The 12,754-nt window shown below is 47.2% G+C and overlaps 1 protein-coding gene across 1 annotated transcript in view; it reads left to right on the top strand.

Annotated features, from left to right (window-relative positions):
* The window catches only part of LOC104522296 (protein kinase C eta type-like), a gene marked incomplete at its 5' end in the record, with an annotated part of 124,728 nt that extends 122,112 nt beyond the window's left edge, over positions 1–2,616 (top strand). The window contains 3 exon segments of the mRNA XM_010164538.2: positions 69–163; positions 165–207; positions 1,607–2,616. Coding sequence (XP_010162840.1) covers positions 69–163; positions 165–207; positions 1,607–1,753 — 285 coding nt within the window.
* Between the last annotated feature and the right edge of the window lie 10,138 nt (positions 2,617–12,754).

The raw sequence follows: 12,754 nt of genomic DNA, 5'->3' as shown, positions 1-12,754 counted from the left end.
TGCTAATAGGTCCCTCTCCCGTGGCCCTGCCAGATGGGAGGAAACAAACAGCCCTTTTTGTTTTGCAGTTCATGACGAAGAACCCCAACATGCGGCTGGGCAGCCTGGGGCTGGGCGGCGAGAGCGCAATTCTGCGGCACCCCTACTTCAAAGATCTGGACTGGGATGAACCAGCGTCAGATGGAGCCACCGTTCAGGCCCCGAATTGTACGTGGGAAAGAGGGTGGGGGAAAGGGTTCCTGGTTCTTTTTCTCTTCTGGGCTCTGTAAGTAGGTTTATTCCCATGAGAGAAAAGGAGGTGAAGGAAGGGCAACCTTGACATGCAGGCTGTGGCCCAGGAGCTGGGAGATGAGGTCTCTGGCCTTGGCTGGGCTGCTGGCTGGCCACGTGATGTTGTACAGGTTGCTTTTCCTCTCCATGCTGGATGTTCGAAGGCAGCTCAGCCAAAAGATGCAGGTTTGTAAAAGCAACTGCAGCAGATTAGGCACCTAACTACCTTTTGGCTTGCCCCAAATACAAAACAGGGTAAGTAATCCTCATTTTGACCACTCCACCTACCTCTTCATGACTGGACTGTCTGTCTTTCGTCTCTGTCTGTACAGCACCCAGCACAGTGCTTCCTGCTCAGAGCACTGTCAGCTGAGTGGTTCAAATGGTGGACAGGCTGCAGAAGGGACAGTGTTTCCCCTTTTCCCAGTGGTGCCACACAGCCCAAGGAATGCTCTCCATGGAGAGCCTTTCCAAGGTTGTGTCTCTGACTTTCTTGCCTTGGAAATTGTTGCTTGGAGTGACTTTGTCTTATGCTGTGGTCACTCTGCAAACTTATAGTGGCAGTCGTCAACCCAGTCCTGCTCCCTGAAGCTCACTGGGTGCAGGATCAGGTGCTCAGGGGAACTGTGACAGCTCAAGATCAGGCTCTTGAGTTGCTTCTTGACCTGAATCAAAGGCTAAGGGAGCCTGCTTAGTCTCCCATGAGCTGGACAGGATCTAGGAACATTCAACTTCAGTGTCATTTTGTCCTGGATGGAGGAAAAACACACACCTTGTCAAAATGTCCTCAAACCCTGTTTGTGTGTATGCATTATACACAGTCCCACTTTGTGGTGCACAGGAAGGAATCCAGCACCTGGAGGTGAGCCATTTGTCTTCCCACGGCCCAGTAATTCATTATTGTGCAAGTTTAATGGCTCACACATAGAGAAGTGTACACCCCCCAAAAACCCAACTGAGACACTGTGCAGATAGGGAGGGACCGTGTGGAGGCAGCTAATTGGAAACACGGCTGATAACTGCTTCCAATGGCTGGGTCTGTGCTGCCACTTGAGGAGAGGAACTGATTTATGTGTCCATAGCCCATCAGAGGTGGTGTCAGAGAGGGGTTTGCCTGTCAGAAGCCTGCAGAGGCTCTAAAAGGGTTTACACTGTAAGAGGCTCTGTGGGGACATTCAACTGCACCCAGTCCAACCCCAGAAAAAGCTTTCAGTAAGCTCAGCCTGGGTTCTGGAGCTGATGGTTTATTGCACTCAAGACTAAAGATGCAGAGCGAGGATCATGCAGATGACACATACTTTTGACATCTATTTCCGTTGTCTTTTCCATTTGACAGAAATCCAAAGATGACGTGAGCAACTTTGATCCAGATTTTATAAAAGAGGAGCCCATTCTGACTCCCATTGAAGAAGGAATTCTTCCCATGATAAACCAAGATGAATTTAGAAACTTTTCATTCACAAGCCCAGAACTGCAGCAATAGCTATGGCTGTGGGGGAAAGGCTGCCAAGAGGACTGGGGGAAAATGAAATGAAAACCAAGTTTACCAGAAATTTCATTCTCAAGGAGTAACAGTGCACTGACTTTACACAATATAGCAGCACCACTGTCAACGTTACCTTAATGTGAAATTGAAACCTTCCTGAGTTTGTAGGATTTATGCAGCTCTTGGATCAAATATTGACAGAGGTGGAACAAACATGATATTGTAAATAGCTGATGCAGACAGAGAATTGAATGCTGAGCTAGTTGGCTCAGCCTGAATGTCAGCACTTGCAATGGATTCGAGGAGTCGGCGTGAACACGACACAAGTGTCTTGCAGCTCTGAGCCAAACAGCCTTGTTACAATTCTGATTGTTTGCAAGACTATTTTGAGGAGTCTCAGCACTGTCCAGCGTTTTGGAGCTGTGATCCAGCATCCCGTGGCCTGACTGAACCAAATATTCCTACTGACTTTACCTGTTTCTGCAGTATTTATTTCTTTCTGAAGGACAAATGGCTCTCTTTGCCACTGTTTGGGTTTCCATGTGAAATATTTCATTGTGTTGACTAGCAGAAGGAAAAAAAAACAAATGCCCTGTGCCCCACACAGATTTTTCCAAATCAGAGGGAAGTCACGTGCTTGTAGTGTTTTACTGTTTGTGCGATATGAAAAGTTTTAGTGTTTGCATTCTGTGAAATGCCTTTTTACATCATGCATCTTCAATGCTCCTTTCTTTGCCTCCCAGCTGTTTTCAACTACAATGTAACTTGTCAAATCTTTCTGTTTATTTAGGCCCATTCTATTTAATTATGCTATACAGAGCCCCTTTTGTGGGTTTAGAGCCTCATTAAAATTTTCATCCTAAGTGGTAGCACTTAAATTATTTGTAGCATTATTGTGATGGGAGCCACAGAGCTGGCAAACTGCTTGAAAGCAGAGTTGTTGGCCAACAGGTAACACAAAAGGACAAGTTTCTCCCATGAGAACAACAAACCTTATCTAAGATAAAGGGTGACTTGGTTTGATTTGGATTTAAGGGCTTATTACTCACAGGGCACTTCTTATCAGTTGCAGCCTCAAGCCTCAGCTACGGGCAGACTGAGACAATTTTTCAGTGTGATTTGTAGAAACCAGACACTCAAGGAGATGGTTCTGTGCTGTCTCTGCTTTTCTGGAAGTTTGGATGATTGTTCTGTAGCTCCATGGCACACCTTTGCACTCCTTGCTAGTCTTGAAGCTGTATGTCAGGGTTGTGGCCTCCTCCTTGGGCAGATATGAATTACTGGAGAAGAAGGATTTCTAACGTCTTCCAAACTGATCATGTTTGTATAGTGCTAGTCACACGTTTTAACTTGAGAGAAGGGTGAGGTGCAGCAGAGAGGGACACGTCTGCCCAGACCTTGCACTGCTGTAACTGTGGAGGTGATGTCGGTGACCATAAGCCTTTGTCAAGGAAATTATAGGGGTACAACCCCCATTACAGCACAGACCCATCAGTAGGTATGTGCTCACCTTCTGTGAGACCAAGTTAGAAATAAGAAATCAAAGCTGAAATCTGCATACAGGTGATACCCCTTCCCAGCCAAGCCCTCTCTACATGACTGAATCCCTTTTACTTCTACCCCTAAACCATCTGCTCAGCGGTTTGACACATGGGGCACAGGTTCAGTTACCCTTGGACTCTTCTTGCTTGTGTATTATACCAGTTCTTTCTGCATCTCCTCTTTCATGTAAGCACAGCTTCATCCTCTGTCTTTTCTCCCTTTCATGGGCACCTTCTGGTCACATTACTGGTCTATAGGTACCCAGCTCCTTCAAAGCAGGACAAGAGAGGAGTAAAGACAGGCTGCGTACATAGTACAGGTAGGAGAAGGAAGAGCAGATATCCAGGGAAATGATCCAAGAAGCAGTTGTGCAGGCTAGCTGGAATTGCTTTCCCCTGTAGGAAGACACAGTACAGGGGTGAATGCATTTGTATGAGGGGACCACTGTGGCATCTTATTCATGTGTGATTAAGCGTAGTGTTCACCTGTGCGGTGCAGACATCACCCTAGGCAACCCCTCACTCAGTTTCCCAGCATTACGACTGCAGCAGTGCTCGCTTGGCAAGAGGTAAGAGCTGCTCAGCTGTCCACTAAGAGTGGGAGCACCAGAACTTTCTATGAATTTTGTGTTGACAGCTTTTTGACTCTCCCATTGTTGAGGATTATGAATGACCTCTCCTTCCCTGGAAATCAGTGCAGGGGAACAGTAAGTGACACACAGTTTTGTCAGCATGTTGGTATCATCCCAGGGTTTCATCAGCTGTGTTATTCCTCAGGGCTCTGGAGATCTCCTGGAATCATTCATGCTGGAGAAGCTGGTGCCATAGTGTTGCCTTCAGCATCAAAATGTGATCTGGTCTCCATGGCCTTGGGATCTGAGCAGCTTTGCCTACACCACTAACATGGTGAAGAATGTGCAATAGTCACCTTTGGAGACGTTTATTGGTGTAGCAATACCCACCAATCCATGTGCTGAAAGCTTGGGGAATGGAAACTAAGACACCTCTGGAGGTGCTCTGTTAGGATTTTTATGAACTGTAAATCAGAAAGCTTGTAGATCTCTGGAAGATATAAACAGTGTCTAAGGGAGCAGGAAACCTCCTACCTCAGCCAGCCTGTACCTGCTTTGGCCAAGGGCTTGTTGGCTTGATGGGGCAGGGATCAAATATCAAAAGGAGATTCTTCCTCAGCGTCACTTTTCATTGATTTCAAGTGATGTCAGAGTCCCTCCACCCTACCATCACCCTCATTGCAAAGCGCCTGGGCAGATCCATGCTTGGACTAGGAGCTAATAGTCTGCTGTAAAGTAATTTCCTTAATTTTCATCATTTCACCTGGATCTTGCTTCATAATTTAGGGCAACTGTTCCCCTCCACTGCCTGCCTGGAACTCACATGTCTGCATAATGATTTCAGCCACTTGAGTCAGCAGATCTTGAACCAGCCGTTTTGGGTCAAGATCCTTGAACTCTCCCATACTTTTTATTAGGAGCTGCCATTTCGATGATGTTCCCTCCAGACTCTGTCAGCAGCATGGATGAAGATCAGCTCATTAAAAAGTATCTATGGAATAGCTTTGCTTTTGAAAAAGCTGAATTAGTGTTTACACTGCTACTGTGTATGTAAAGAATTTTTTTTTATCATTATTATTTTATTTTTTTTAAACAAAGCAGGGTTTTTCCGCGAGCTAGCCTGTGAGCTCTTTTGCCTTCATGGCTTGCCTGAGTGGATGCAAGATAGTTTTAGTCTATTAATTTGGTCATGGCTTTAGGAATATATTAAGCTGGCAGCAATGAGTTTGTAAGGTTTAAAGCATAAAATGTTTGTATTTGCTCCAGTGTGAAAACTGGCAATAGAGCAAATTGTAATGAGTTCCCTTTGCACTGCTTTTAGTGCTTGCAAGAAAAGGCAAGGTCCCTTTGATGTCTCTAAATTTGTGTTCTGGGCAATCCTTTCATTTTCAAAGAGGTTCATGAAATTTAGCTGTAAAATTCAGTGGCCTACGTCTCATTCAGGGCCTTTGAAAGTTGAGGGTAAGAAGCAGATGGTCTAGAATGAATAGAGGAAAATCATCTTGCACCTACTCAGGCTGGCTGTGCTGCCAAAAACATCATTTTTAATACCACTGCTTGATAGGCAATGGAAAAAAAATCTCACAGACTCCCGAGTGCCTAAGGGATTTTAATGTAAAAAATGCATTTCTAACTGCTGGCTGAAGATGCTTTGAATGCATTCTCAAAGACTGGCACAGGTTCCTTACTCCTTGTGAAGTCCTAAATGGTTTGCAACAGTATTTTCCCTTGAAGCTGTGTGCTCCTCCTGCAGAAGTTGCTGTTTCTCCAGTTGGATATGAAAAAAGGTTCAGTAACTGTGGTATGAGAACTTGATTAGCAGTGCCTAGAGCCAGGAGAAATGAAGAGGAAAACGTGTCTGGGATCATCTGCTCTGTCCCTTGGCCAGAAAGTAAAGAGCCATTCGCTGCTGTCTGCTCTCTGTTGGTTTGTTCAGCTGTTCAAGTGTGTAGTCAGGAGGTTTCTGCTCCTCCCCAGGGAGACTATTTCACAGCTTTTACAACTCTTGCTGTTAAGTAAATTTCCTGATATTTGAAAATGACGTGAATGAGATGAAAATCTGTCTTATCATGCCATTAGGATTCTCATTGGAAGCTGCAAGTCAAGGTTTGTATTACTAAATATATACAAGGCTGCCAAACCGAAGCGTTCAGAAATGATGAGTCAGGTTGGGTGAAAATCATGGCTTGCTCAGAAATCACGAGCTTTCCAAAATAATAAATGTCAAAGTCTTTTCCTTTTTTTTTTTTCTTTTTAACATCTGGATTATGAATATTTCTGATTCTGACTTGCACTTCGTCTCCACATCAATAGTAGCTGGAATGTTGTGTAATTATAATTTTTTTTAGATGAAAGCTAGGGTCTATTAATTGATGTGAAGCCAGGCGTTGGAGCTTGGAGGAGAATACCAAGCACCAAGAGATGGGTGAAAAATCTGTAAGAACAGAGGGCAAGGGTTTTATGTATTTTTTCACCTTTTTCCTATTCTTCATGTATAGTCACCACAGTGCAGTCCCTTATCTCCCTGTCTCAAACCCCATGTAACAGGGCATGCGGCAAACAGGAGTGAAGAAAGGGAAGAGGAAGGCTGGGGAAGGCGTTTACACGCTGTCTAGTCGCTGAGCGTAGGGCTTGTTCAGCAGCATTTCTGAACTTGTGCATCAGCCCTTGCACAGGCCTGTCACCTTTTGCCTTCTGCAGCCCGTGATGCCATTCCCCACCCACCCCGCTGCCCGTCCTGCCTTCCCCTGGGCACAGCACTCTGCATCGCCCCTCGGGCCATCGCCGTCTGGAAGTGTCCTGCTGATGGAGGCCAAGCCTGTAGGAAGAACAGGAGGTCAAAAAGCATGGAAGAACGATCAGTTGTATTGGTAGTTGGCTACCTGGGCATCTTCTGGTCCTGAATGAGGTGATGGGGACTCTGATATAGCCAGTGTCCCACTGGTGTCCATATACAGCTGGATGTTGTGTGAGAAGGTCAGGCTATTTCCCTTCTCATGTCTTGTGTTAGAAGCTAGAAAAGAGAGGGGACAGGAGGTGTCTTCTAAGAAATGAGGTCACAACTCTGGGCTGTGACCAAGAGGGCGGAGTACATTTTAGAAGTGCCTAGGGGCACTTGTAGGCAACTAGTAAAGACATGTGAGAAAGTTGCCCTTTCATCTCTGCCCCCATGCCCAGATGCCTTTGCCTTGATGAGGGTGGTTTGATTGAGAAGACTTGGGGATCACAGATCTCAGTGACGGTGGGATTTAGAAGCCGTTATGGCAAAAGGCTGCCAGGCAGAATTGCCAAGGAACATCTCCAAACCCTTTCATCCCAAGAAGGAAGCTTGAAACAAGCTTGGGTCAGACAGAGACAGACGCTTCTCTGTGGGTGCTCCCACTGGTAACATGTCAGTGTGAAGGTTCTAGCCCTGAAACAGTTTTAACTTGCCTGTGGTGTCAGCTCTCCTGCTCCAACTCTCAGCTCCCACAGCTGTTAGCAACAGGTCTCATAAAAGTGGAGATGGGAGATTTTAGCAGCGAGTTCAGGATTGCTCAAAACTAGTGACTCAGTTCCTCCAGTGCTTCCCTCCCCCCTCCATCAAACGAGGGGTTTATTCATCACCTGGGTTCTCATTTCCAAACTTTTAATGTGGACTGGGGTCAGGGCCTCAGTTTTTCTACAACAGTGAGAACTAAAACTGTTTCTTCTTAAATGAAACTTGTCTCACCTTCATCTCACTTGATTCGAGGAACAAGGTCTACAGATCTTCAAACAACAATAGCAGCACTACCACCATAGCCCCCACATATGCCAAGACAGAAGAAGATTGCAAGAGTTGTTATTAAAGCCATTTTTGGAGACTAGCTGAGGTGTGCTGTGATTGGACTGGGAGTGAGAAGCAGTTTTATATATCTCCATCTTACCTGCCTCTGGACTCAGATGGTAAGCAGTTCCAGGCCTCCTAGTGCCCAGAGATACCTTCTGCACAGAAGTCTTTCCTTCTTTTCCCAAATGCAAAGTCTACAAGAAAGAGGGTGTTAGGAACCTTTATTAGAGTTTGGTGCTGACCACAGATTTCTTCTGAACTAAAACATACTGTCATGTTCACTCCAAGAACTGGGTCGTTTTATTTGCAAATGCCAACAAGACTCTAGTTGATGTCTTCTCTAGCTTCTGGGGTGTTGGTGTCTCCCAAACTTGGAGTGAAGGCCGGACCATCGGTATCTCAAACCTTCTGACTTGAGGCAGGAGAGCAGTATTACAGGTGAGTATTTCACCTAGAGCTGAGTCGCCATTATTTTTAAGCTCTGTGAACACACTCTGGGGCTTGAGCTGAAGTATTGTTATCTGATAGACATATCTGAACATGTTGCTCTCCTTGGGGCAACCTTTCTCTTTGCCACTTAGGCCCTTTATTCTTTCTCATTGCTAATCCTTTCTCCAGGGAGAAGTCAGGGTGGTGGTTTTGTTCAGCTCTGTGCTTCTGCCACTTCCCTGGACAGTGGAGGAAACCTGTCTCCAGCTGCCTAAGGAAACTGGTCAAGTGAGCCAAATGTCACAGGATAACGTTCCTTTTCAAATGCTAATCTCAGTAGCTTAAAACTCAATTTTAAGTTGGGGGAAAAAAAGGCAAGTGTGACCTTTAAACCTGCTCAGCTAGGCCTGGACTTCAGCAAAATCCTTTTACTTGTGGGAACCTTCCTCACCGAGTCTCACCAGGGCTCCCTGTGGACCCATGAAAATTGCCACGTTGAGCCTGGGTCTAAATTACACCCTGGCAGTTGAAGGCTGTCTTTTGTTTTTGCTTCTAACGAGCAAGAATTTCCCCTGCTAGCTTGGGATGTCTTCTCTAATCTGTTACCCTGGCTCCTTTAATTTTCCTTGCACTGCGACAATTTACCGTGGCCCCGAGTCTCCTGCCCACGGCAGGCATGTCCCTCGTGCAGGCAGAGGGGAGTTCTGCTGGTGCTGATCTGGTGAAGATGTTGTAACCAAAAGGGGGCTGTCTCTCAGCTATTTCCTTGGAGCCTGGTAATTTGTCTGAGATGGAAAATCTCCAAACTGCAATCAGTGCCTGGGACACTCGAGTAGAAAATGACAAAATTATAACGTGGCTCATCTCCCCATGGTGAATTACTCTGTGTCCACATACAGACCTAACAGCGTTGGTCTGGACCAGCCAGCATGACTGTAAGGGTACCTGAGCCTTTGTTTTGGCTCTGTAGCCTCTATGTTGGGTGAGACATAGAGGAAGTGAAGCACCCATGACCATGCTAACAACAGAGGGTTGTTAGATCTGGCTGATCCTCTGTTCCTCTTGGGCACAAGTGGTTCCTTCTTAGCTGGTGACATCTTCTCTCCCATTTCAGCCAGACTCTAGCAGAGAGGCTGGGAGGAGTGGATGGATGCTCTCCCTTCCTGGCAGGAAGGGACATGCCTCCTGGGTCAGAGGGAGCCTGGTGATGGTGGCCAAATTCTGGGGTGACCTTGTGTAGATGTTTCTCAGTTTTGGTGGAGCACGAGTGTATCGTGGAGACTCCTGAGTGCTAACAAATGGCTTAGGAGCCCCCAGTAGCAACTGGAGTTCAGCATTGGTCAGCTGGCCCATGGCATCCTGCTTTGGAAACTGGTTCCTAGGCAGAGACAAGGCATGAGCAAGGAGGTGTCTGGAGCTACCCAGACCTGGAGTGAAAGCCTAAATGCATCAAGCTTATTAGTGCTCAGCTGGGCTGGAAGATGCACATGAGGTCACTCAGGGACTTGCCTTAGTCCTCCACCCACTCGTGTCCTCAGGCTGGGGCCATAGTGAGCAGCTCCTAGGGGAGTGGAGCCTGCCTGATGTGCATGACCTTGCAGCTGGGCATGGTGACCACAGGAAAAGGCACCTCGTACAGCTGGTTGCTGGAATCAGGAAACTTCTTTTAGACAATATCTAAATGAGCATCCTCATAGAGAATCGACAATTGAAGCCTAAGCTGCTGTTTGTGCCCAGACCTTCCCACCTTCCCCTGCTCCTTGCTCTCAGCCTTTCCTGCTGGGCACTGCTGCCCATGAGCTGGCAGGTCATCAGGCAAAGGTCACACAGGCAACACCTACATTTCTAAATCTTGGTGTCCACATAGAAGCAAGATTCTGAATCCAGCAGCTTTCTGAGATACGATGCAAGATAAGCCTTGCAACAAACCCGAGTAGACAAGTAATTTTCTTTTAATTGCTGTTGTAGGGCAGTAGAAATGAAAAACCCTGTGTCCGAGGGTATACACGCCCTCATCCCCTGATGAGATACATATGATGAGATGGAAAGCTAATCTATCATCTTTAGAATCAGTCAATTAGAGGGTTAGGGCTATAGATGCATTTAGCTTTAGCATTAGGGAGATATTTACACCACATGCTGTACTTAGTCATTACCATGCTAAGTGATAGTTGATGCAGATCATCCTATATATGTGCTGTAGTAATCAGCTTGAAGGGTTGCTAATTAAGCCTTTTCACCTTTGGGCTCCCTTCCATGCCACCTCGCATGAAATGGGCCATCGAGGTCATGGTGAGATGCTCTTTAAAAACCAACACCCAGTGGTTATTGTGGAGTGGAGAGTGATTTGGTTTTCTACTTCAGCTTGTCCTGCGTGGAGAGAGTGGTAAACAGAACAGCTCTCTTTCTTTATCAGATATTTTGCTGCTTAGTCACCAGCAAAATAAGCGGTGGCAGATGCCAACTGGGCACTGCTAGCCCTTTGCTTGCCTGCCTGCCTGCCTGCCTGGCATTATTTGAAGCCCATGGACTATCCAGGTGAATATACCATGTCAAAGTGAGTGCAGCCCTGGCATCTCCCTCCTGGCAATTCTCACTCTCGTTTTTGGAGGAAGTCAATGAAAGCTGTAAATGCTGTAGTCACTCTGGAAAGCAGCTTATGTGATTAGATGCAAGGTCAAAAATAGAAAAGCCCACAAAGGAAGGCCTAAAAAATTGTGGGTGCAATATAGTGATGTCCAGTGCTGGCTTCACTTCCTCCATCTGCATCCCCTGAGACACAGCTGGGTGCCTCGTGGTCCTTAGCTGGCTCCGGTACCACCTGTTCACCATGGGAGTTTATGGACTCCCTCAGGCCAAAAGCTCTTGATGACTTTCTTTTCATACGAAGGGGGTTTGCATGTGTTTTTAAAACTCTGCTGCGTTGGCTTGTGGCTCTGCCAGTGGCCAGAGCATTGCAATGCCTCCCAGCCCAGGAGAAAGGCAGTGAGTGGCCGTGGAGAAGAAGGTGCAGCATCTCTGGGTTCTCTCCAGCCCAAGGGGAGCTACTTTTTTTGGACCAGCCTCTCTCTCACAGTATCACTGAGGCATTCCCAGCAGCACCCAGGCCATGCTTTGCTGAGAAACAACTGCCCTGCCCTTAAACCTTCACCTCTCCATCCTTCCTCAGAGGCTAATTGCTCCACTTCTGATCTCCCAGGAATCTGAGTGAAACCATCTCCCTTGCAATGGGTAAAGCTGAATATGTGCCCATAGCAACCCTTCCCAGGCACTTGAAAACCCATCAACACCATCCCTCTGAGGCAAGTCTTTGCAAGCAGGCAGGAGCTGGCACAGAGGTCTTGAAGGAGGGTGTTCCCTCTCTGTCTCAGGAGAGCACCAGGAACTGGTGCTGCTCACCAAGAACTGGGAAAGGACTTGGCTTTGGCATGGCCTTGGCCCAGCAAATGATTAGAAATGTTGAGTATTTTCCAGGACACAGGGCAAACGTTGTCCCAGCTCCTCTCAGCTGGCTGGGACCAGCTGGTGAAGATCCCCCAGGGGAGGCTGCCAGGTTTGGGGCTGATGGAGACTTGCCCCAGGGAGGTGGAGTGAGGATGATGCAATGGGCCACGGCTCTTGCACTGCCAAGGAGCCCGGGCGGCCGGTTGGGGCTGGGATGTGGGCAGGGAAAGTGGCCACGGTAGCTGGGCCAGGTGCTGGGCGGTCTCAGGACGGTGTGCAGGATGGCAGCAGCTCTTCACTGAGCTCTGGCAGGGCTGCTAGAGCTGTTGGCTTTCTTGGCAGATCCACAGTATTTCACTACCTGTTTTCCCATGGGCAAGGGACTCTGTCAGTGGATCACAACATCTTGATGTAGAGTCAATTTAGCAGCAAGTGCCCGTGGCAAGAAGCCCATGACAAACATTTTGTGTTTTCCCCACATGCTGACCAGTGCATTGGTAACATGTTCTTGGACTCGCACCAAGTCCCACTTACTGCTCTCACTCTTTGCTGGCAAAGCCACTGGAGGTGGCAGGGGAGGTACTGTGGGGTGGGAAGTGAGGGGCTAGAGCTGCAGTGATGAACCCCAGCTGCAAAGCAGCACCATGCATCATCAGCTGCAGGAACTGCAGTCGGTGGTGGCTGCTGTAACCCAATGATGTTTGATTTATACTGATGGGGAAGCTCAAATGGTTGGGCAACAGCAGGCCTGTGCATTTTTGTCCCATGAACTGTGCTCTCCAGGGGGGTAAAATCCTCTGCTTGATTTTTTTTCCCCTCTTTCTTAGCCAGTGACTACAGGTCTTGGAGAGACTTTCCATCTCTCACTAGGCTGGTTAGCAGGTCATGTTCAGCTGCACCTTGGCGCTTGCAGGTTGGTCAATCACTGGACAAGTCTTTGCAAATCCATGTGAAGTCATGCAAACCCACAGACATGCCTTGCTCGGTACCTACATGAACTTCATATTGTCTCGTTTATCCTTCTGTGGTTTTGCCCATCTGTGACCCTCCAGTGGCATTTCAGCTCCCTGTTTGGGGAGGAACAGCGTGGTACCAAGGAGAAAGTATAAAATTGATTGCTGAAAAGTCACTTTTATCACTATTTGTGCCCGTGTTTTGGTTTGGAGGGGTTGTTTGTTGTTGATTTACCCAGTTTGCCAAG

Source organism: Antrostomus carolinensis, unplaced genomic scaffold, assembly GCF_000700745.2.
Source record: "Antrostomus carolinensis isolate BGI_N321 unplaced genomic scaffold, ASM70074v2 scaffold17413, whole genome shotgun sequence".
Classification (NCBI taxonomy): domain Eukaryota; kingdom Metazoa; phylum Chordata; class Aves; order Caprimulgiformes; family Caprimulgidae; genus Antrostomus; species Antrostomus carolinensis.
The sequence above is the reverse complement of the archived record's forward strand: the minus strand, read 5'-3'. Positions and strand labels throughout refer to the sequence as shown.